Source organism: Aethina tumida, chromosome 1 (genome assembly GCF_024364675.1).
Source record: "Aethina tumida isolate Nest 87 chromosome 1, icAetTumi1.1, whole genome shotgun sequence".
In the NCBI taxonomy this organism is placed as follows: Eukaryota; Metazoa; Arthropoda; class Insecta; order Coleoptera; family Nitidulidae; genus Aethina; species Aethina tumida.
Genome location: NC_065435.1, coordinates 73,293,228 through 73,321,062, shown reverse-complemented (window position 1 = coordinate 73,321,062; position 27,835 = coordinate 73,293,228). Strand labels below are relative to the sequence as shown.

Below are 27,835 nucleotides of genomic sequence, written 5' to 3'. Positions count from 1 at the left end.
TTCAAAAATATAATTTAATCGAATAGTGTTATTAGGAAACAAAGAATACTAAACTTGTTCGTCATGTCAAGAATGAATTAAACTGAAAGAATTAATTGTTTACATCAAAGAATGATGTTCTGAAAGATTTTTTATCTTTTATGTTATTATTTTGCTTAAAGGGAAAGAATAAATTAATTAGAATAATGTTATTATTAATTACATTTGATATAAAATCAATATTTTTTTTAATTTTATATCATATAATGCATGAGTATTTTTTTATAAATATGAAAATGGTGATTGTATTTTAAATGAATATATTATATAATTTAATATATTAGAGAAGTTGCTTATGCTTAAGGAATTGGCACAATAAAGTGAGGTGCGAAATTGAAGTGTGAAGAAGAATGAAGCCAAAAAATATATGAATGGGATAAAACAATTTTCGTAAAACACCTATGAAGAATGTTAAAAGGTGCAGAGATAGGATATGGTGGTAATATAATAAAGCGGGTGTCAGCAAACCCATTGTTTTTGGAGAAAATATGGCCCGGTTAATAAAACAATCATTGCGGGATCCACTCGTTGAAAGAGCGAAGACAAAGGAAGGACGCGGAGACGAATGGCCCACAAAACACGGCAAATGGTCAGACATTAAAGGCAAATGTGGTCTGTTGGACCCCATCACGTATCGAAAAACGAACGACGTATACTATAGCGTCGCGACGACGGTTTTCCAGGTTGAGCGTGTTTAATCTATCTGACATCACGATGACGCGGCAGGACTCCCTAACGACAAAAGAATTGTTGTAATGCCACTTTAATACCCTTTCTTTATACACTCTCCTCCGTCCTGCTGCCAATATAATACTTTAACGACGTAGCCGGCTCAACGTGCCTCCGTTCCTCTCAAATAAATTCAATTACGATATCCTGCTCTCCGCTCGTCCATCGGTGTCTTAATCTCCTGTACGCTACTTTTCAGGGACCTCTTCATCACTGCAATTTAACTAGAACTGTTTTACGTTAATTTATTAAATTGCCACAAGCAAAACAAACTTTGGATTGGGTCTATAGAGCCCCGTCCCTTAATACCGCATGTTTAACCGTTAACTTAAATAAATTTGACTTCAATTTACAAATTCGCACCCGTATTATCATCTTCAATGTTTGTGATACGAGCATTCCATTTTATTCAGTATTTACGTTTCCGGAAAATCTTGCATCCTTATAAATATGTCACGGGACCGTCACCGTTATCCCGCACGGCAACTTTAAAATATTTAAAAAAAGGGCCCGACGTCTCGTGTTTTATTTAAAAGAATAAAAACATAAAACTGCTTTCGGCTTTTATGGTCACACGTTCTCACCCTAAATTTTGTTAGGGTGTCGGTCTCGTGTTACGGGATTTGTATCTCGATACCCAAAGAAATCCAATCGACGAATGAGGCAAAAGTATATTAAATATACAGATGTGGAGACCGTTTCAACCCGGCTCCGGTTCGCAGTCATTAGTAAGCCGCAAATAAGGGCCTTTAACGGGTTCAGATCCGATGTGCTTTTTCCACTTCGTGATTTATTCAAAAGGTGAAAACGAGCACACGATAGGTACAAATAAGATTTTCATTCTTTTTTTATGAAAGATGCTTTTTACATAGATGACACACATGGGACAATTTTGTTAAAGGATTTTAAACTTGTCAGAAAATTTTGTAATTGCTTTAACCAGAGTTATTAAATGAATAAAACCTCAGAATTTTATCGGGTTTTTTTAATAATAGGACAGTTGAAATTGGTATTTTTGGCTGGTTAAATATTAATCAAAGTTCAAAGTTCGAGGATTTAAGAACAATCGAATGGCAAGGAAATTCAATACCTATAAAATATAAATTACCACCATGTCAATTTGAATGAGTTTAGATGATATTTACTCGTATTATATATTATAACTAACATATTTTACAATTAGTATAATAGTTAATAAAGTTAAACGGATTCTCTGATTTTTGACTTGTTTATTTAGTATTTCGCAGAGTTACGACTGTGGCTGATAAATTCGTCAGTAATTTATTTATGTGTCCCGGGAAGCCAATGTGCAGTTTGTCTCCCAGACATTATCCACATACATGCGGTTAAAATTGCATCTGTGCAAAACTCATTTCGAGTTAAGTGAAAACGAAATTGGATTCGTGGCGGCGAAAAAAAATATGCCGCACTCGTGAATTATAATTAAATTTACTGCCATCAATTTTAATCAGAATGCATAATGAAATGGTTTTGTTTTAATTAGGCTGGAGAGTTTCAAGATGTTTATTACGACTGGCGCTCTCGCACTCAAATACAAACGATGAAATTAAATATTAACGGCGCAGGACTGCAATTAAAACTTAAGCAGGTTATTTTGTATTTTCTCACACACGCAGAACTGCCCTGGAACTCAATTATATTTTGTTTAGCGTGCTGCGTCCAAATGATATGGTCGCTGGTTATGGGTTATGGAATTCATTTGATTTTAGTTCAGTCGCATTGTTATTAGAGTAGTTTTCGCATTACGTATCCCCAATTTTTATTGCAAAAAACTTCTAATAAATTTGCAGGTCAAAATGTTGTACGGAGACATTGCAAAATGGTTATAAAAATCAATGTTTATTAGAAAAACAAGAATTATATTTAAATTGTAGTTATATATTAAATAAATTAATTAATTTGTTGCGTAAATTATTTACATCTTTACATTATAATATTTACATCATCATATTTACCTAGCATACACCATTAGAAAAACAACTAACATTGCATTTTTACATTGCTAAATGTTATTCATAGAATTTGAGGTTCTTAACATCACAGTAATGTACAAATCAAATTTAAATTATTCATCAAACAGAATATTGTAGCATACTGAATTTAATTTATTACAATTTGTTTTCTCATCCGAAATAGCTGCGCATTCACCATTTTTTAAAATATCATCCACTGCCTTTCTTGAAGGCAAATATTTTATCAAAATAAGTTTCAATAAAGAATGAAATCTCTTACGCAAATTGCATCAACAACAGAATTTCTTTGAAAATTAATAAAACTAAAAAAGTTAAAATTAAAAAAAGGAATATTAACTGTTATATTGTTACAATGATTGCTTGTTTTTTCTTTTTTTGCTCTACGAACAACTTCCATCCATCATGGGATACTCCAAATTAGTGAACGAATAAGCGTTAGCAAGTTCTTACAAATTTTGAGACTGCTGGTTTCGAGTGTAAATTTGTCTTTGAAGACGATCTCATACGTATTCAATTGAATTGCAATCTGATGAACGTGAAGTAATGTAATGATTTCGCTTGATGAGGTCGGACATTGCCTTTAACAGAAACAAAATCTCCAAATTTTTGAACAAATGTATTTATTATTGATTGAATAATAAAGTCGTGATATCGTCGAGTATTCATAGTTTCTCGCTTTAATATGAAAAGGAATTTCATCCCACACGGTTACGGAATCTCCTACAAAAGCAACAGCTGGAGCCACGATATCTCTTTACGTCATGTCCTAATACGACTATCCAAGTGATATAATGTGTACCTAGACTCATCTGTGAACAAACAATTATGCCAATCGGTTACAATGTAGGTGGTGATTGTTGGTCCATCCTCTGCGGGCAACCTGCTATTCCTTGTTTAGTATATGGTGTTGGCTTTAAGACCGTCTTCATGCAACGTCCCTCTCATGGTAGACAGATTTACAGTGATTATAATATCTGCACGAAGCCTGGATGTAGAGAATATGCGATTTCGTCTAGGAGAAATAATTAGTAAACAGTCCTGTCTTCTGCTCGTAGGTCGTTGTCGACCACCACCATATCATATATTGACATTACTAGTTTGCTAATATCGATTTCAAGCGCGACTCAGATTACCATGTTCCAAAATTATTCACTTCAAAAGACGTGCAGTGTAGTATTGCTTTTTTTGTTCTTGTTAACTTTTTTGTAGACACCGTAATAAATTCATCAATTGAAGACAATGAGATAATTATCTACAAAAGTAAAACTAAATATTCAAATAATCTTTTACACTTAACACATTTTGAATTGCACCGAGTTCTCTGTGTTTCTAAATTAGTGTAATGTTATATTATCTGTTCTGAAATGGAGTTGAAATTTAGCAGATACCTAACTGAAAATAAAGAGAACAAAATATCATTTACGTAGGTACAAAGCAATATGATAATTTTACTATTTAACGTTTATAATTAAAGCTCTTTCACACGCGATTTTTTTCATTCATTTTCAGGATTTTAGACTGTGTAATATACCCACTGTCTATATATTAATTGTTCACTTTACATTCTAATTAAAAATTAACACTGATATAAAATTTATATGCAGATATATGCATGCTATAACAATGTTATTTTTTGTTTTCATAATAATTTTATAAACATGCGCTTTAATTATGTTTTGCATTTTATAATCATATATGTCTGTGTATATTGCAGACCAAATAGAACAACACAACTAAATTACTGTAGCTTCAACAGCTTTTTCTGTCATGTATTTTTTTTTTTTTGTAATATTATAAATGTTATATTTATATATATGCATAAAATGAATTTTCCATACATGTTCCATAATTAAATAAAACAAAACTGAATTTCAACTTAATATCAATTTCATTCTGCACCGTTATTTCCATCGTTATAATAATATATTACACATTATATTATCAGTCAAGCAGAAAGTTTCAATTTCCTTAATAAATAAGCTATCAGACGTCGCAGCCGCCAAACCGCAACACCGTGTATAATTCATCAACGTCAAACGGCAGTTATCGAGCGAAATGTGCGGCTAATTTGATCGGTACAGAGACGTGGGGCGTCGGGAGTGGATCCGCGCCGTTTGCCCGTCCGGCAAGTAATCGAACTGGACATTAGTGGCGGTTTTGATTCAACTGGCCGTGATCCGATGCGACGCAATGGGACGCGGCACGTCGACGCTGCATTAACACATCGACGCCGCCGCCACTCCATCAACTCGAGACGTGTTTATTTCGCGTCGGTTACCTGGCGAGAAGTGATTTAATATGGGGTTGGCTGAGGTCGGGACGGGGTTGTAATTAAAACCGGAGTGAGTTGCTAGTGTCACGTCCGGAAACGTGCTTTGTATGCGGGTGCTTTGGTATTTCAATAGCTCGCTATCGGAAATAACTGCAGCACTGTTATAGTATTGCAGAAATGTCTGTGGTTGCTTTATTTTGTCAATATAGTTTATAAATAGATAGAATGGACAATGAAATGAATCCGATATTTTTTGTATTATTGTTTTATTGCATACGAAGTTCCAGACATTGATTGAAAACAAATTTATCCTTATCGAAATACAGAATCAAATCTACATTCAATTTTAAGTTTTATTAACTTTTATAACAATATACGTATTGTGAATGAGTTCAATACTACGTAATAAATATTTAATAACTATTATTTTATTTAAAAAATATATGAATCTTATAAATTAAACTCTTTTTTACATATAGGATATGTGGATGGGAATATTAATTATACAAGCTAAAAACATTATAAATGTCATGCCAATTTACATATTAAAATATAATTTATTAATAAAAAAGTATATACTTTATTATTTTAATAAATTTTCATTATAATATTTCAAAAAATAATTTGTTTTCAAAAAAAAATGGCAATTCAACTATTGTCTGTTAGTTTTATATATACTTTGCATCTTGAAGTGAGTAATTTGAATTTCCTAGATTAAATATATTTTATATCAGTATTTTAAAATAATTTTACTTTTTATATATTTAAAAGGCATAAAAACAATATTTTGTGGATGTGAACATATTTTATTCAGTAGATTCTTAATATATCTGTTACTTCACACCGTAAAATCCCTCAAAGAAGACCTTCTTCTGACGATTTTGCCGCTATAATTACAATTTTGGACCATGGTAATCTGAGTCAACAAGTAACAAATGTATAACGGCTCACAAAGTGTAACAAATTGTCGACGTAATAATGGTCGACAATGACCTACGAGTAAAAGACTGTTTTTTAATTATTTCTGTTAGACCAAATGACATTTTCGTGCAGGCGTTGGAATTATTGTAAGTCTGTCCACCATAAGAAGAACATTGCATGAAGTTGGTCCTATTGCCAGACGACATTTTCAACACCTCCTGTTAAACAGGGAACCCGCAGAGAATAAATCATCATCTAAGGCTTGCTCCAACTGTCACCTTTAGAGGTGGTTCTGTAACAGGGCGAAAGGGAGTTGATATTAAATCGAGAAACTACAAATGCCCGACAATATCACGACTTGGTTATTCAACCAATTAGTATTCCTCAAGAATTTGGATCATATCTCACCGTGCGTGAGTTATAAATTTATAACATTACGTGGATGCAGTGGCACCCTCGTTCACCGGACTGAAATCCATTTGAATACGTAGGGGACCGTCTTCAAAGAGAATTTACACTCGAAACTATCATCCTCAAAATTGAGAGGAGCATGTTATGCTTAGAGAAGAATGACGAGCTATGAATCAAAAATTTATTCGTTCACAAATTTTAAATATCTCAAGGAGGGTGAAAGCTGTCCGTAGAGTAAGGGGAGACTGATGAAGTACTAATTGGAAAAATATAGCTGTTATATACTGTTTTTTATTATTTTTAATTAATTTTATATTCTTTCTAAGGAAACTGATAGTTTAATTACTGTTTTAAAAGTTATGTTGTTGATGGAATTTACTTTAAATTATGCAGATTACATTGTTGATTTTTCAAATAATTCAAATTATTCACTTCAAAAGACACCCATGTATTTATATAAAGAACATTTGTTTCGGGATAATAATATTTGCTGTAAATGAAAATCATTTTAATCAGTTATTAAATAATAATGTATTTATTTATTGGACAATATACTATTTACTACAATTATTATACAATAATTAATAAATACAGATTTGTGCAAATGTACTTATTAATGTCTGTTATTCTATGATTTGTAAAAATTATTACTAAATTTCGATATTCAACATTTAATAACATTTTCTCTTATATAAAAATAATTATGAACTGTAAAATATATTTTTAATGTACGTATTATTTCAGTATTTAATATAATTTTTAGACAAATATTTTCCGTATTTTTTTTTATAGAAATAATTCAAAATTAATTATTTCGTTTGAAATAGATAGTAAATTATTAGGACTTCGAATGAGTACACGCTGTTTCTTTAAAAATTGCTGTAACAGGAATTTCGAATTGTAACGCACCTGCAAGGAAGTACTTTACCTAAACTTAAATCTCACTATGTCAGATCACTTTTGTGCAAACAAAGTAATATTTATATATATATAATATTATCGGATATGACATGTAGAGATTGGTTTCGACGCTTCAAAAATAATAATTTTGAACTTGAGGATAAAGAACTGGCACACCGAAAAAAATAAAAAACAAATAATTAGAAGAATTACTTGACCGAGAGCGATGTCAGAAGCTAGTAGTACTTGGAATAATATTACAAGTAGGTGAGTTAGGAGTTTCAAAACAAGGTATTAGGAATGATCCAGAAGCCGTATGATTTGAAGCTGAGAGACGTTGAACGGCGTTTTCTCACATGTGAACTACTAGTGTATTTTATTTTGTAAAAAAACTGTGAGAACTTATTCAAGGTCCTAATATTTAAAATATATTGTTTAAAGAAAAAAGTTATTAATAAAATAAACTTTTTTAAAGTCAATTATTTCATTTGAGATTTACAAAATATATCGTTGATAGAAAAAAAGTATATAAAGAAATAAAATTTATAAATAAAACTTACAACTGAACATGTTTTCCTAAGGTGAGAAAGAAAATTGTTAGCCCGATTTATATTTTGATTCAATGATTAAATTTATTATTTATTTAAACAATCCATTTTCAATTACTGATAAAAGTGTGTGTTTAAAAGTCAGCACATATCCACAATAAAGAGTACACCAGACATTTTTATAGCCTTTTATTTAAGTTTATTGCACAATTGAGCAATAAAACAGTTGGCAAGAATTATTTAGCGATTTGTTCGAAAGGCAACTGCCAATTATCCACTCAAATTTGAATTAAAACGGTCGTCGCAAAAAGACCATAACGTAACAGGTGCACGGTCGGACGTAACACAATCAAAAATTGCATTCGTGTCCAACCTCCATAGTGAATTAAAATGCCGTGTCCCCGGCAAAAACACAGTTTCACGCCATTTCCATAGTGTGAAAAGTTTTCAGTGAAAATGTTGAATGTAAAACAGGCCCATTAATAACGAAACGAAACATAAATAATGTCGTTGGTCGACACTAACAACGTCTTGCGTTTGTAAACGAGGATGTCCGGCCGTTTTTCTCCCACCAAACACCCTGCCGTGTTTCTAATGCTGTTTGAGGTCGTAATGTCTAATAATATGTGTGAGGGATGCGATAACTTTCGGTCGTTCTCTTCTGAGTTTACGAAATTGTGTCAGCAATTAAGTTGACATTGTTTGATTTGAGATTGAAAGTGCGGACGTAATGATACACGTATAATTAAGAAATTATCAACGTCCTAATAATTAATGTGCTTAATGGAAATGTGCTAAAGTCATCCAGGCGAGATGTCACTATTTTAGAGACACTATACTGTCAACACTGTTCTGCATTTTTCAGCCTTGATATATAAATAAATATTACTGTTCTTAAGAAGTTTTATGTTGGAGTTTCTCGGAATGCAACTGATGATGACAGGAATTAAAGTGAATGTACTAGTTTATTTTTCCGCTAGAAACACGCTACAACACTCCAGTGTTGGATCATCCCTTCTGATTAGAGCCATTCCGGGGTGGCTCTACTTAGCTTTGCATATGTTATACGACTTCGCCGCTGTGTGTTAATCCCAGGGCCGTTAAAGTGGCGAGTTTGTTCGCAGTTGATAATCCAACCCGAAGTTTCGCACCTTCAACATATATCACCACTAGTCTGGGTAAACTTGTCCTCCATTATGACGGCGGATCGTCTATTACGTTACAACGGTCTACACTTTGGCAGACATTCTTTAACCGTCAACATATCAGAAGTTTTTGTTAAACTATACTCTTCTTTTACAGCTTCAGTTTGAAATACCTTCAAAATGATCAATTAGAGACAATTTAGAAGGTTTAAACAACAAAACATCCTAAAAAATAGTATAAGACAAAACCGCAATATCCGTCGAGCATATATAAATTGTTTCAAAGCCAAAATAATAAAATTTTCCGAGCAATTGACAACGCTGTGGATACATCTTGTGTAAGGTATGAAAAGGAATCGAGGGGCGGCTTTAAATCCACCATTAATAAAATATTCAGATTCGATCATCCAAGAAAAATTGTGCCTGAACTGATGGAGACATAACGTCGAAGTTTATCGCGAACGACAGCCATCAAATCGGCCGTCCCGAGGTGGATGATTCGGGATTATGCAGCGGTGTCTTCGGGTGTTATGCCGCCGCCGAATAAGTGCCATTCACTGGCGGGCCGTAAAACTTGCCCGGCCAATTTGTCAGGTAACAAAACCGACAACGGCATCAGCATACTGCCGAACTCGTAAAACTCCACAGACATCCGGTCGAGAGCTAATTTTGAATAAATGGGATTTAGGGCGATTGCCTTTGGCTTTAGACTTTTATCAGATTTCGACGATTCAGTTTAAGACTTCGTTTAATAGGATTATTTGCAAACTGTTCATCCATTCAACTAGTTTTGCATGTTAGTTACCGTTCAGCCCAATTAAATATCGTTCGTCCAATTGACAATTTTCTTTTTATTCATAGTAAAAATGTACATGCACAAATTAATTAGGAAGAAATCAATGACCTGCACTTATATTTTTATTTTTAATTAGAAATGAGTTGTCTAAATATAGGCATAACATAAATATGGATTTTTTAATTAAAAAATTTCGGACTGACTTTATTCCAACTTCTATGAATATGAATATAAATACATATTAAGTATCAGAAATAGAAAACAAAATAATAAAACCACAAATCTTTATTTTAAAGTCGTTTTAAAAATATAAAATTTCCAGTTCTAAAATATAAATGGTAACATATCTATAAAATAAACCCGCTGAAAAAAAATTATGTTCGTCGTTCGACGAACAGATTATCTCCGGTACAAAATAAAATATGAACATTCTCCCGCCGTTCCTCCTTCATCCCGTCTTTCTCCGGCCAATAAAGCAACATGTCCCGGTCGCAATTTAGATCGGTATCCCTATCTATTTTAATACGCCGATGATGGGAAATCAGGCACATGCAAAGGGTCATAAAAAACATATAAACTGCCATTTCACATGTTATAAACTAATAAATGGGGAAATTGTTTTTCGGAATATTACACATAATCTGGCTGATTGCGGTCGACATGTTTTTCGCGGTGCTTTTATTTATTTGTTATGTTCAAATAACGTTTTATGTATGTGGAATATTTTTTAGTGTATTTTGAAAACAATTATTTTATTTTATATAAATTAAAACCCTGCATAAAGGCAACTTTTTGTACAATGTATGCTTTATTCCAAAAATAAATATATTATATTATAAAAACAGTAAAGGTAGATAATCAATCTATCAAAAAAATTGAAACTTTAAAATAATTAATACTGATACTTATAACCAACCTACAAAATAGTATGTATTATTTATAAGCATTAGTAAGGGTAAAGTAATCAAGCTTAAACCTCATGTACCTATTATTTATACATTTATTAAATACTTAATGTGTTTTACAATGTAGTTGGCTATTTTAACGTTTTGAATAAATAAACCGACGTTGTTTTGGTATATACAACAATTCCGCGTTAGATTGACAGGCTTAAATATGTAATCAGGCGTAAATTATTCCCAACCATCAATAGGGTAATTCATGAAAGTCAAAACTGCACAATTAATAATAAGTTGGAAACTTCGTACTTAAAATGCAAGAATATTGATGGACCGTTTTTTCAACGATTCCCCGAGGCAATTTGAAATTACATTTTTTTTCGCACGCCACTGGTAACCCGACAGATAACGAATTGTGGAGCGCACGTGATTCGGGTGCGAAACCGATATATTTGCATATCGTCAAAATACAGTCTTGTTCTCTGATAAGAACTTGATGGGTTCCTCCTGGTTATTTTTTTACTTTTTTTTAATTTTAGCAACGGTATCCCACATGTTTACCTCGTAAATTTATCGCACGTTTAGCGAATGCCCAATCGTAATTCACTTAAGTAGTTTAGAGAGATAATATTACTTGGTGTATTGTTTCCGAAATACGAGAGAAACGTAATAAAATACAAATAATAAACAGTAAGGGTGGAAACAGATTTATTTTTTGGCTAGGTGATAAATGATTTCCAACATTTCCTGCTTACTTATTGTTGTCCAATTTAATAAAAGACTTAACCTAAAACGACAACGATAATGTAATTTAATAATTTCATCATAGCATTTTCGACGTTGGTTTTAATATAATCTTTTAGCACTCCTGACACCTTACCGCTGAATAATTCGTCTACATAATTGAAAAGTTCGCCAAACAAGCCAAATTAGGACTTAATGGGACGCGAATGTCTGTTATGCTCTGCGGGGATCAGCCCCCCGCTAATCCTAAACCGAGCTCCTGGCGACTTGTCTCTTTATAAGTATCTGTTACATTGTTAATTAACCGGATAGGTCAGATTGGGATAGATACGCCCCTAGCACTCATAAAATTGTTTTCTTCTTAGATTTTTATCTCTTCTTATTTTGGATTATTTTATGAATGTGATTTGAGTAATTTTTTATTATTTAAAATAGTGTGCAAAATCAACGTCATATATTAATATAATTTGATTCACAGTTCAGTTTAGAATTTTGTATCTAAATATGTGTTTCAAAATCAGGAAGGTAATTTTTCATAAGCGATAAAAGCCTTTACATAATAGATGATTTTTTATTCCCCACATTACAACATGCAATGAAATATTAAAAAAGAGAACTTACGAGTTTCGTTATACAAAGCCATTAAGGTTAATACATTTCAAATCTTTCAGACGGAATCATATGTAAAAGTTATTTTTAAAGCATAGCCATGTTGAATAGGTTATTCACATTTAAAGAAAAATTTGGAAGTTATGATCTTATCTTTTGTTTTTTTTTCCCAATTATTTGCATTGTCAATTCAATTCAATGTTCGATAGACAAAGTGTAATATTTAATTCTGCTACAAATTTATTAATATATTTTTTTGTGAAATTTCCCATAAAGGAATTAAGAAGTATGTAAAATTCAATGACAGAATTTCATAGAAAAAGACCAAACTAAAGATTCCTATTTTTGAATAAAAAAATGTATAATACTTGTGCCCCGTGATATAAAAAATAAATTTTATGACATGTATAGAATATATTTTTTCAGTTAAAATTAAATTTAAAAAAGAAACTTGGTATAGTCCTTTTATCTCTAATGACCACACTGTATATGTTATATTACATTTTATTAAAAAAATGGTTATGCTGACTTTTGACACAATTTTTTGTATAAATATGGTAAAGATTGTCATAAATAAATTTTTAAATCTCGCATTAATTAAATATTAAAATAAAATTTCTAATATATCAGGTTTTCAGTTTCAAAAAGAAAGATTCTAAAAAATTATTTCACATCGAAATTAGTATAAAAAAGTATACATTTTTAAATTTCCATAAAACAAATAAAATTTTAATTTTATTTTAATAATTAATCTCTTAATGTCATATTCTAATTAAACTCAACATTTAATTAATTCGGTACTTCTAATGTAATTTTCATGTATTCACTGCGCCACAGTTTGTTATATTTAATTATATGTTTGTTATATGTATTTATTTCTTTTTCAATAAATATTCATAGAGTTTTCTTAAAACTGTATCCTTAATTTATTTAAAAAATAATAATATTAGAAAAATAACATATATATACAAGAAAATAGAAGCAAAAACCAATGATGATGTGAAAAGAAGGTATTACCTAAAGACCTATATAAGAAAAAGTAAAACGATCACTTTATTCTGCGGCGTCAATTTAAAAAGATTATTAGAAAATAAGGGAAATAGAAGATTTGAGGAAAGAAACAATTAGATATCATAGGAGTTGAAGAAAATGAAAAGTGCATTTTTGACAAAGATAATAAAAAAATGTCTCTGCTTCAAATATGCCGATTGATTCTTCAGATTGTCAATGGGAATGCAGAGTGTATACATCATTTAGTGAACTTCGCATAATAACTACCAATTTAGATACCTCTTGTACTAAGAAAATAGAGAACGTCTTCAGGTTGGTTCATTTATTGGAACTATAATCAGCAGAAAAGAAGATCGGACAGTTGAGAAGTGCTATCTCTGCAGGTCGTTAGTACTTTTTAGAACGAGTTTTCGATTAAATTGGGAATACTGAACACGGCTACCAAGTTTTGGTTATAAAATTCTTGACTTTTGTGCCACTGAGGAAAAAAATTAAAAAGATCTATAGCGTAATAGAATAGCGTAAAAGTAAATTCTTCAAAATTGATGCTGCCATATATGAAAAATGGGACATAAACAAATCGTTGATGAGTGTATAAACAAAGTCTTAGTAGAATATTTCTTTCTATCAAATTGTTAGAAAATAATTCAATAAAATCATTCGATTTATTTTAAAATCATGTAAATATTTATTTGATTTAGAACTTTTTACGTAAATAATTTTTATGTAATTTTGTGGATATAATTTTTTATAAATTTTATTGTAAATATATTGATTGCTACAAACGTATCATTATTATGTGAGTATTTATATGAATAAACTCCAATTTATGTTATATTATAAAAATTAATACCATAATCATTAAAATGATAAACGATAATTACAGAATTTACTGTTCATTGAACTGATGCGTGGTGTTCATAAAACTATACATTGAAATAATAAACGGTGTTCGTAGAAAAAATTAATTTTGTTAATTGTAATTGTTGCTATTGATCATTGTCTTAAAAAATCGAACTGTTCGTTGTATCAACATTTTATTAAATTGTTGAATAAACCTAGGTTAATATTACATATTGGAATTCACCGCCACAACCCTTACTTGCCTAACTTTTTCTTTATATGTATACCGTCAGCACTTTTGAGAAGGAGTCTTAGCTTGCATGAAAGGTAAACTGTTTTCTAATTACTAAAATATTTTCCGATAGATTCACTTTTCATGAGTTGCAGTTGTAAATAATAAATATATATCTTTGTGAAAGAATTTACTTACAGAAATATAATATAATGTTTATAATGTACGTTTTTGTGTTTTAAATGTTATTACATAAATTATTTATTAACGATTTTAAAAAGTGACAAATTCTTAAATTGTAATATAACAATGTAAACATGTAAATAAACACCATTTACAAAAGACGAGATCAAATAAAAAAGGACCCATATATTAATATTTTTTAAGAAAATTACTTATTTATTCATTTTATTGAAAAACTAGAAAAATAAAGCTGTTAAAGCATCCAATAAAAATACAATAAATTCACCACAGCTTGTATTAAATGATATTCGTAATAATTATTTTTTTATGACTTCAAAGTTATTTTAAATATATCTAAAAATCTACTTACCGCATAGGTTTAAACAACGCTTGCACTTCATTCGGATAATCAATGATCAATTTAAGTTGAGTTCCTCCCGTTTTTTGAGCTGTAACAAAATTTTGCAATCAAATTTTGCGATCTATTGTAGTGATTAAACACATACATACAACATTGACTGTTTGAGAGTATGTAACACTTAGATAAACAGATTGCTGTTTATATCAATAATCCAGCAATTACCAATTAAACGCACTTAATGAGGAGTTTAAATCAATATTAACTCTATCGTGTTGAACTGAGTAATAACAATGGACACACCATGTGTACAAACACAAACAGGGCCATTATACGGTTCGGTTGAGTATTTTTATCATAATCACTCGTCGAACAAATCAAAGTTTTGGGGGGAAAATAACACAACATGTGCCCGGTGGCTGAAGCCTCGCTTTTGTGTGGTTTTCCGAGGCAAACTCCCTCGCGAATTATACGACAAGCTCATATTTGAATATTTGTTGTGGGATTTAGATGTGAGTTTGATAAATAGATGTAATTCCGTTTCGTTCGCTTCGGATTAAGTTCACAAATAATTAACAGTCGTGTAAAAAGTTGAAACACTTTTCATCGCGCACGTTCATTTTGATAAGGCCATCGTCGGAACCATATGCGTGAAATAAGATCCCGCGAACAACGGCGCTCGACGTCGTATAAAATTAGCGGAAATACGACTGTCACAATTTTTCCTGCATGACGCATGTATTTTTGTAGCGACTGGGGAAAATATTTAATAACTTGCCTGCATGAATGATATGCCGGCACAAAAGACACGACGCATACGAATCTGACATGACTGCAATTATTGTGTGGGAATTTTCAGGGACCGATGGCTTTTTGGCTCGAGTATTCAACATTTCTTTTATTTTTAACCGGTCGGAAATTGAAGACCTTATTACTATTAGCCCTTATTACAATAAAATATTATTGCCTTCAAATTTACTGGCCCTCTTGAGCCTTATTTTAGAACTAAATGATAATTTATTAAAAATTAAAATTGTAATAGAAAAATTTTATTAAAAGAAATAAATATCGATAAAAAATTAAAACAAATGCAACTTAAAATTTATTTTTAAAAATAAATAAGAAATTTTGTTACCACATATAAAATAAAAAATACTCTTTTCAAAAAAGTACGGTAGCAAATTTTACATCGTTTAGAGTGGGTATATTCTGAATTGTGCAATTTATTCCTTTTGATCAATAAATAAAATACTTAAAATGATTCTAGGATGTTATTTAGTTACGCAAAAAATTTCACAATTAATTCAATAACTAGGGTCACCAAGACGAGCAAATTCCATTTTGTCTGTTATCCTATATTCAATTAAGTCTATATTTTTACAAATATTGACTTATCAACAATCACTAAAGAGAATACTAATTATCAGATATTATTCATATTTTATTGAATGATTCATGTAGATCATTTGAACATAATACTATAACATATATAATTTCACCAGAAAAATATGAATAATAATAACATACATGCAGTATATTTTCGTAAACTGTACACATTTCGAAAAAGAACTTGTTTCATAACAATGTTTCTTTTTAAGTATAAAAAGTTCAAAAAGCTAATTTTTTAAAATGCGGTTATATATTATAAAAAAATAAATGAGCGATGACAATGACAGTGATATCTCTGTTAGGTGATTTAGAAAATATATTTTTAGCAATGAAAATTGAAAAGAGGGTAGAAATGATACAACAATTGTTTTTATAAAAAATCTAACTCTTCCACCGGATTATGTATCTTCTGAAATGGGTATATACTGTGGAAAATATAAAGAGTGTATTTTTTTAACTAAGTAGTTTATGGAATAAACTGTCACAAGTAGCACAAATTATCTTATTTTTCAGAATTATTTGAATATTATACTAACAATACTATACCAATCATACCGTACTTATACTAATACTCTTAAATATCAAATCTTAATATGTCCGTGGTAAGCATTAAGAAATATATAATAAATACACAGTATATAAGTACTATATTATTTGTATAATAATATTGAAAAATAAGATAATTTGTGCTATTTTTGACAGTTTATTCCACAAACTAATTGACTACAAAAACAGATACTTTGTGCTATTTTTACAATTTATTCTACAGGCCAATTGATTAAAAATATAAATTCATTTTTTTATTATGAATAGTTTTTTATTAAAATTAGTACATATCCATATCAAGAGGTGCTTAATCCAGTAGAGTAGTTAGATTGTCTATAAAAAATGTTCTAGAATGATTTCTTCATTTTTTATGCTGAAAAAACTACCCTTTAGGTTTTGGTTTCGGACTAAAAAAGTGACATTTTATGAATAATATAAAATGTCCATGAATGTTTTAAAAGAAGAATTTAATTTAATATTCGTTTTTACAGTATAAATTGAACTATGCAAATATCTAATATCCGAAATAAATGCCTGCATATTTAAGGATTTGGTGAAACATAAAACTTTAAATAATTAAAAAAGTACCTAAAGCCCGTATGTTTTGTAATATTTTTTTTATTATGTAATGAAAGTTTCAGTCTAAATTAATGAAGTTTTCCGTGTATTCAAAGAATTTAATCAATGTTTTATTTCTGGTTTATAAAAGAGTATCTTGTCCAAATGATATGCATCCTTACATATTACAAATTAAAATCCACCGCCGAGTTTTGCTGTCTGTATCTATGTAAACTAATCTTACAAATTAATGTAGAGATTATGATACGGGGTTTGTTTATGTATACAATTTATAAATATTTTGCGCCAATTGCCTAAAATATTCTATAACAAAAATTTCTAATGATTTATTTGAATCTGACATGAATAATTTTATATTATAATAAAATAACATACATATCACAATTATCACTGTTAACTCCATAAATTATTAACTGAACCTTAATTGTATACGACACAGTTTCTTACACTATAATTTGTACCCTCTTTGATGTTTTCATTAAAAACATACACAATTTAATATTCCATTTGGATTGGAAACGGCTTAAGACCTGCTGGATAAAGTAATTATTTTTGAAACAGCCAAGATAAACTCAATTAGTATTTATGATGTTTATAACCGGCATAAAAGTTTGCCACAACACCCATAAACTTTTAATTGAATTACACCTTCCAAAAGGAACAAACTGCGTCCCAATGACTTTGTTAACTGCTTGTAACCCATAACTGCTAGTTTCATACAGCCTCGACATTTTTTTATTGCTTTTTTATTAATAATTCACGTGTGTGTTATATGACTTGGCCATTTCAGGTAAAAGCTCATTCGTTTTTACTCATAAATCATTTTACGGGAAAATTGAATGCCCTATATTATTCGACACACCTCTAGTCTTTGAGCTGCGTTTAAAAAATGTAAGACAAGAAGAGAAGTCGCCCTATGTTACCGATACAGCAAACAACACCCTTGTTAAGTAACGTTCGTTATTTGCATTTGTATCGTCGGTCTTTGGCTCGTGCCCTTTTCAGTCCTTTATTGCAAGTGGCGGGAGTTAACTGATAGCCAACTTGATTAATGATATGCGGCCTATTAATTAACAATTTAAAAATGCCGTCTTTATGTTTACTTTTCCGACAAAGTAACTTTTCTAATGGTTGTGCCAGCAAACTGCTTTATGACGCATTATTATTAATAATTAAAATCATGTAAATAAAACGTTGAATTTTTGATAAAAGGCGAAGGTTGTGTGTAGCTCCTCCAACACAATTCCACCGGGCCATTGAATTCCTTATCGGCAAACGAAGCCCCGGAAAAGTTATTGGTTGTCGTCCGCCACAAAAGTGGGTTGTAATTCATGGTTGCGGGACATGCAAATATGCAGCGAATTGGCGAACAAATAAGTGTGCCTTTTTAGAGGGAAACGCGACAAAGTGATGAATTGTGGAACCGGATTTTCGATTATGGCTCTCGCTAATCGAGTTTAGCCGACGGATCAAATTACGATCACCTGTAAAACGAGCCGTTTCGGTGAGAGCGGTTTGATGTTGGATTTTGCGAGTCGGTTTTTAGCTCGATAAACAAGTTAAAACCTCGGTTGAAATTACTTTTGTTGCGTATTAAATGGATATGTACACCAACAACCAACACTATTTGTCTATGATAATTCGTACGCGTTATTTTTGACTGAATAAGACAACTTCTTCCATTGTTATGTTCATACGAGAAAAAAAAAATATTTTGAAATATATTGTTTTGTAGTGAAAAAAGTTCAAATTAAAACAGTAAATACCGTCCGGGTCCCCGAAAACTTCCCCATTATCCCCGAATCGAAGTCGGCCAGAACTTAATAACCCCGTTCCCCTGTAATTTACCCCGGGAGAATCTAGGTGTTGAGAACAAACACTCGCGCCCAATCCGTGGAAATCGGACGCACAAAAACCGAACCCTTATCCCGACCACCAAAGTCAAATTGATGGGGCCGAAACCAAACTCCGGCTAACTTTCCGGCACGGCGGGGGGTGCACGTTCCGCCGCCGGAATCGCTAATAAGTCGGACGCACACCTGCGTTGACCGCCCCCGTAATCATCGTGTGGATGGAGTTAATTACCCCGCAGGTCGTTCGTTTGGGAGTTCGGATTGCCCGGACCGGGATTATGTAATGATGTGATTGAACAATTAAGCCATTCATCGTGCGAAACGCTAGTTATTTATTCGTGTTGGCTCTGTAATGGGGCGCTACGATCGGGCGGATTTCCCCGGTTCTGATTTGTTTTCGATTCGATATAAACACAGATAATGGCCCATTATTCTATTATGTACGCGGATTCTGGGTACGTTTGGACGGATTTCGGGTGGTGCATGTATAGTACAATCTAAAACAAATCATAAGGAACGTTCAAAGTAAATATTAACTGTTTCAAAGGCCCTTCGGTTTAGTTTTCCTTTGTTTACGTTACTGGATGATGAGCGGAGATGTTTCAGTAACTGGACTGTTTTTCATTTTCACATGGGAATATAAATCAATAAACTACTCGGAAGTGCCTGATCTAATCTCTAAAATAAGGAGACTATTTAGCTTTGCAATATTGGTGAAGAACTCGAGAACAACATTATCTGTATACACCCACATAACTCACGATTTAATTAAAATTAATAATTAACATATTTTTTGAAATTAATCAAAATATATGTTATTTCTTTAAATGAAACAAATTATCCAATGCTCAAATTTAATAACTTTTTGGATATAAAAAACATTTTAATAAATATATTTTATTAATAAATTTATTATTGTATGTCAATTTTTTATTAGAATTTAAGTAAAAATTTGTGTTGTGTGGTTTAGGAAAAGAGAAACAATCAAACACCAAAAAAATATTTGTGCAAGGTCTAGCTGGTAGCGGCGGACACTTCAAGCGTAAATAAACCTTGAGATAGTTATACAATTCTCTAATGAACATGTACTCCCGATGTTCATCAAAATGTATTTATTAAAAATACAAAATTAATAAATGAATGATAAATAATAAAAAACTCACGCGCCTTACACCTTGCTTCCTATAGAATCCAGCTTTTTAGAGTAAAACAATGATAAAAATTGATTAGAGCATTTTATATGAAAAAAGTACTCCATTAATTTAGCATCCTTCTAAGTTGGTGCATATCAAATTACTAATTAAACTAAGTACGAAAAATCGCTAATTACATGTTATATGGACCACAATGATTATATAAAAATTGTATATAAAACTTTGAAGTAATGTTAACACATACGAATAATTTTCAATCTTCAAGATATTAGGCTCGTAATTTCAGGAAATGTTGGTACTCATAAGATACTTCGATGCTGATCTTTATCTGTTACCGTTTCTCAATAAAACAAAAAATACTGAAAATCAATAAAAATTAATATTCTCAGCACCTTGTGAATCGATTGATCTAAATACCGGACATGTTTTGGGGCATGATGGATTTTCTTAATTTTGATTTTTAACCATGTTACGATAACGATAGAAATATGAAACTATTTTTTTTTTTTTTTTTGAATTCCTCATTCAATTTTCGATGAAATTATAAGCTTCGGGAACTTTTTAAAACGGTACGATTTAAAAATCGATTATTTGTTCAAAAATCAATTTCTTTTTATGATTTAACTCTTGATAGGATAAATTACAGAATTTTGCGATTGCTGTACCAGTGAAAACAACAGCATAAAATAGAAACACTCATAATATAAAAATAATTGTTAACTTTATTTCTAACTATAATGATTAAATCAGTATAAAATACTATTGTTTATATAATTCAATTTAAACTTTCTGTAGTTTGTCATTTCAAGGATTAAATCATAAAAAGAAATCGATTTTTAATTTTTTTCAATGTGACGTACCGTTTTGAAAAATTTCGTGTGGTGCATGTATAGTACAACCTACAACAAATCATAAGGAACGTTAAAAGTAAATATTAACTGTTTCAAAGGTCCTTCGGTTTAGTTTTCCTTTGTTTACTCTAATCATTTTTATATACTTTATTTCTAACTATAATGATTAAATCAGTATAAAATACTATTGTTTATATAATTCAACTACGTTTTAGAGAATTTAAACTTTCCTTTAACTTTAAAGTTCTGTAGTTTATCATTTCAAGAGTTAAATCATAGAAAGAGATCGATTTTTGAGTAAAAAATCGATTTTTAATTTTTTTCAATGTGACGTACCGTTTTAAAAAATTCTCCAAGCTCATAATTTCATCGAAAATTCAGAATTCAAAAAAAGTAGTTTCATATTTTTATCGTTATCGTAACATGGTTAAAAAACAAAATTAAGAAAATAACCTCGTTTTTTTAAGGTTTTTATGAATAGATAGATTTTCAGTATTTTTTGATTTATTCAGAAACGGCAACATATATAGATGTGAAACTTGCAGCATCAAAGTATTTTATATGAGTATCAACATTTCCTGAAATTATGAACCCGATACCTTTATGGGGCCGATTTGGTATTCTTATCATCCCATGGCCTTTAAGACATTTTTCATTCCTATCGAAACTTTTACATTTCCAAATTTCCTTTTTCAAATATTTTATAAAATTAATTACGAATCAGAATCAATACATAAATATAAAGTATATAAATATATTTAAATATTATTTTGTAATAATAAATTCTATTTATAAACTCATAAATTACGTTTTTATGATACAAAAAATACATTTTTCCATTACTGCTATTAAAACTTTAGATTTATTTAATTTTCATTAACAATTACAATGTACACAGACAAAAGTATAATTTTTGTAAACTTTATAATATAAATTATTTATAAATTTATAAAATGTAATTAAATTTAAATTCCTATTATTAATTATTAATTATTTTTCCGGACATAAAAATTAGTGACGTTCATTTTGTTAAAATTACATATAAAGCATTATTTCAATTATTGAATATAAAAAATAAAAAGTATGAGCCATATATATTTAATAAAAACATGCATAAATGTCAAATTAAATAAAATCAAATACCAATAAATATTGACTATTATTATTCAATTACAATTTGATTATAATTATTAATTTTACAATATTGTTAAATTTCCCCCAATACTGCAAATGTTTTGTTTCGTACAAGTTCAGTAAAATACATTATAGTTCAATCATTAACCATAATTTCGTTGTACCAAGATTAAGTCGTTATCTTGGCAAGCCCTTTAAGTGTGGTTTGCCGAGAATTAATTAATATTCAGATAGCCGAAACAATATCAACTTTGGCAGTAGTTGTAAAGTACAGTTAATTACTTATTCATGAAACCTATCAGAACAAGTCAATAAATACCAATTCTTACCCTTGTACCGGTCCCTTGTCCAACAGGGGTGGTAATCAAGAGGTTTTGTCCCGTTTAACCGAAAATTGATATGTTCCTGAAGGGTCGCATCCTTGACATTAAGTGGAAAAGTTTAAGCAATCCCGGTGCAACATTGCTTTGATCGTACACTAAATAAATACATCTATAATTTAATACGAACTTACCGACATGCAAAATTGGCTCCTTTATCATAAGCTGAAGCACTTTGTCCACATAAACACTGTTCTTGGGGTAGAGTTCGTGCTGGGAGATTCCTAGCTGGAATTTTTCCAGTACGGTGGCGTTTTTCCTGCAACAAAAGACGGGACGTTAAAATACATTTACTGGAACGGATCTTATATTTTTTCTTGCGAACTATCGGATTAAATTGAATCTCCGATCTGGTATTGGGCTGTAAAATTTTATGTTACGTTATTTACATGTTTTCCGAGATTCCGCCATCATAATAGAAGCATTCTTTATTTATTTTATGTCTCGAATTTAATGTAGGTTTAAGTATTCTACAGAGTGGTGATTTATGGTTTGAGCAGTTAAAAATTCGTATGTCTGGCACAGATACGCAAACAAACAGGCAATGACAACTCTGAACTGTGAAGCCAATGAATAATGGTAAATAATTCCCCATGAATGGTCGGAAATAATTATTTCAAACACATCATTTGTAAATAAAGCGACGGCTCTTTTGTCATGTTCACATTACCAAATTAAACAAATACAATTAGGCGACAATCAATTGTACGCAGACAAAAGATTTTTTTTTATCGTTCAATCGGCTCAGTTTTAATTGACAAATGACATGGAACAATTTGTGTTCATTGAGCACTGATGACTTAAAATTTAATGAGGGCACACTAACAATGCAAAGACATTTCCTTTGTTCGATTGTGACTGTTTTAACACTATTTTAATAGACGATAACTTTCTTAAATTATCAGAAACAGAAAAGACTTAATGTTCAAAAAATAAACATGATAATAGCATGAATTTAATTTATATAAATACATCAGGTTGTGGAATTAATTAACATAGCTGGTCCAATTTCGGATTCTGGTTCGCGACTAATAAAATTTATGTCATCAAACGGGACAAATTTATTAATAATTCAATAGTCGGTTAATTTTGCCGACGCTCAGTTAATGAACGACTTAATAACGAACGTATTGTTCACGAAATGTCTTATTTAATGTTGGGCATAATAAGTTTGAAGACAAATCCAATAAGTTAGGATAAGGTAGCTGCGCCACCGTAAACTAATTATTCCTGTTTAATATCCATGTTAACATCGAGTTTATTGCTCCAGTTTGAGCAGTGTTTTGCGTCACAACAGTTAATTTAAATTTTATAACGTTTAGATTTATTATTGTAAGGTTTATTGGTATTTGCTCGAGTAATCCTGCGACGTTATTTTGATATCCGGTTTCGCAATTAACATTTATTTATACTCAATTAAGTTTGCGGTTATTGAACGGGATTATTTATTGTTTTGGTACTAAAGTACTAAAAGCAAAACGAGATGAAAAAAAATTATATTTTGCATAGTTGGAATAAAATAAAAATACATTTCAAATGGTAAAAATTATAGAAATCCTAAAATATCCAAATAAATATTTTTTTTTGCAATTTAAATTTTGTTTTTTATGCTATTCAAACTACAAAATATATAAAACCGAAAATTTATATTTCAGGGAAGCATTTTATTACACAAATTTCGATTCGTTAATAAAATTCATCGTTAATAGTGCCATCAGTCGATTATTATGCCCGTCATATTTGCATACAAACAACCGTTGTCCTGTCGAAATGCACGAAAAACAAACGACGCCTGCCGCCCGCTTAAAGACACCAAACCACCTTTTAGATCTCGTGGCGCGATCCCAGCTTATCGATGTTAACGTGATTTATGCGAAATTCGCGTTCCCGCAAACGAATTTCATATGCGACCGACATTCTTAGGTTAGGCATATTTTTTTTTTTCTTATTGTTCTGACGCCACGGTTATAATAAAGTTGACGGATTAGGTAATTATAATTATTGTAGGATGGAAGTCCATTAGTGTTGGATTCAAACTTTAAAAGGCGTTTTTTCTGTGGGTTGTAATTATGTAATATTTCTTTGTAAGTGTAACGATCGGGGAATAGAATTGGAAAAGGAATGGAAACAGTTTTGCAACACTTTCAGACATTACTCAAACTTTCCAGCAACTAATTTTAATACATTTTAATTCACACATACTTTTGAAACTTTTCACAACTTCTTTTACTACCTACTCTTTCAAAATTCCTACTATTTATAATGCAACATTTTTTGATTTTGATTTTTTGAATTTTTGATATTAATTAATTATGGTATAGTATAACCTTGCTCGTGTGTCAAATTTCTCGTATCACAAAGCAAATAGCCCTTAGCTGGCGTTAAACCCTTTATCAACTCCTTCTGTTTAAACACAGTACATATCATTGATGTACTACGCCGGTACATCCTCGCCTAGTCAATAGCTCACACACCTTGCTCATATTTTTCTATGATTTCACGCTTTAATTCAATAAACATCATCTTCTTCTTCGAACCCATGGTTATAAAAATAAATGTGGTGATGTTTTGTAAATGTACAAAACGCAAAAAATATGAACCCAACTTATCAAAAATGCTTCGAAAACGAGGGAAACAAGCACACAGACTGAGGTCTAGTCTGAGGGAGAAACTGTTAGACGTTGCACACGATTCCTCGTATCTAAAAACACTCGTATATCGAGGTACCACTGTATGTGGTCAAATAGTGGAGATACTCGTCCATATTTCAGAAACTACTAATCCAGTAGGTATACAAAAATAAATATAATTTTTTCCATTTCATCAATTAAAGATATACTTAAGAATTTGTTTATTTATTATTGTTATTAATATAATAGCTCTATAAAATTGATTATTGATTTGCTCACAATGTCTACCCTGTCCTGGTCTTCTGATGCGATCACCTGTTATAACATTTGAGAAATTAATGTATGAGGCACACCAGACCTTTGAGCTATGGTAACTAATAAAAAACTTGTAAAAACGATTATATACTTTTTAAAAGCCATCTACGAAGGTTTTTAAAAATTAATAAACCAATTTGCTATTTAATTTAAGAGGATTTTTATTATTAAATTTATTCCGAATTGAAATCTAAGGTAATATTTTGTACGAATTATAAAGCAAAAATTATACGTATATGTATGTATTTGACGCTATAGTAAAAAAAATTATCCAAGTTAACTAAGTTCTACAAATTTTAAAATAGAAGACTAAAAAATCCTTTTAACAAAAGAACAAATAGAAATATAAATATTGAAGCGAGTATATGAACGAAGGATTAAAAACTAATGCATCTACAACATGTCAAATTATCTGCGAAGTTTTCGTAAAAACCAGAAACACAAGAATTTAATCCGATATTAGTCAGAACTGTGTGAAAAAGCGTGATTATGCATATTCCAGTGAGGCATTAGCGGGTGTGTAATTAAATAAAGACACACACACAGTGGAAACATGAGGATTCGTTAGCGCGGCAATTCATCATATTTACACGATTTGCTGTGTCCAGTTGGCTAAAACCCACTAATTAAATTATCACCTACCACTGTCAACAAAACATTCCTCATCAATAAATAATTGTCAGGGTTACGTGTTTATTATCAGGACTCATCAATATTTACCAACACTCATTAACTGCGTCCATTTTTATGATAGTAATTGCATTATTGCTCTTCCTCATCGCCTGAAAAGGCGCAATTGATTTATTCACACCATCGTTCTTTTTTTTTTACTGCGTCACATGTAAATCACGTTCGTTCGCCAAAAAATGCTGATTGAATCAGTGCAACAAAAATCTTGAAATACAAGGACCTTTTTTCATTGCATGTTTGTTGCAAAATCACGGTACTATGATCAATAAATTTGAAAGAAGATAGAAACATTAGTAACTATAGACTGAATGATTAAACTAAGTTCGATGTTTCATTTTTTTTTTCACCCGAAGATAATTAATGAAGTATTTTAAATGAATTTAATTATACTTTTAAAAAGTGAAATTGTATAATAAATATATCTAATTTAAGCTGGAAGCACCTTTCAATTTTCATTCATATTAATGATTAATAGATAGAATAAGGTACACAAAGCTATCCATTTCACAAAAAATATATTTTTATCACCCTACAATTGTTTGATAGCATTTTTTTTTTTACAGTAAAAGATAAGAAAAACTTTAGCTTTCTTCAATACACAGTGAAGATAGAAACAGATAGATATAAGGATTATAAGTTATCACATAAATAATGTTTAGAAATTCAAGAGCTTTATTTCAGAAAATACTTTTTTATTGTTTAAGTACTCATCCGATTTTAGCCATAAAATAGGACAAAATAGAGAATAATAATAATATGTCTCAATTATGGTATCGGGACTACTTTTAATAAAAATAATTGATTTCACAATGCTTGATAAATTAACACTGAGTGGTGTCCTTATTGAACATAGTATTATGATGGTGTAATTTAAAAAAAATTACCACAATTATGTCTGTATGTGGGATATATAGAAAAGAATTTATGGTAACTATATTTTCACAAAAATGATTCCAACTTAAATGAACTATAACTATATGAAAAATAATTAAATACATCACACAATGCATAATATCGTAGACACATAAACATTTTGCACATTATTATTTCCATCCACTCAAAAAATAGTTTTTGACATTTTATGTGAACATTCATGGTTGTGAATAAACGGTGATCAATTATACTGTTACAGTTATTATAATTATTACGAACTTAATCCACATTGGTTGTACAACGATAATTGTTCGAATTATTGAAGGTTAATCAATTTTAATTTGGTGCACTTCGCCTCGAACATATTTATTGTGTTGAAGTTTTCAAATAAATAACACTAATGATCTATACTATAATATCTTTATAATGGATATTTTGAATACAAATTAATAATGAGGTATTTAGTATTTGATTGTCGTTAATCGTTTTGTTAAATAAATTAAATTTGCCAACATATAATCCATTCATTCACGCTTATATTATTTTACAACCAGTATTGTCATGTTATGTTTGAATATTTTTACACAACATGAACATGGCAACACTGTTATCGTATTAAATTATAAAAATGAACCTAAAATTCCATAAATTATGAACGAAATCATTGAATTTTTACCAAGTTAAATCCAAGGCGGGCGACAACAAGACGAATAACTAATGACCCTCTAACGGGACCGATAAATTAAAACTTAGATTAGTACTTTAACAGCGCCACTAAATAAATTAGAGCCACTCCGTTAAAAATAA

At 30.5% G+C, this 27,835-nt stretch overlaps 1 protein-coding gene across 4 annotated transcripts in view; it reads right to left on the bottom strand.

Moving 5' to 3' along the window:
* The window catches only part of LOC109596033 (extracellular serine/threonine protein CG31145), a 114,211-nt gene that overhangs the window by 22,836 nt on the left and 63,540 nt on the right, over window positions 1–27,835 (bottom strand). For all 4 annotated transcript variants that reach the window (XM_049961250.1, XM_049961251.1, XM_049961252.1 and 1 more), the window contains 2 exons: window positions 22,655–22,779; window positions 14,647–14,725 (listed from right to left, as the gene is read on the bottom strand). In XM_049961250.1, coding sequence (XP_049817207.1) covers window positions 14,647–14,725; window positions 22,655–22,779 — 204 coding nt within the window. The remainder of the gene's footprint in view (window positions 1–14,646; window positions 14,726–22,654; window positions 22,780–27,835) is intronic.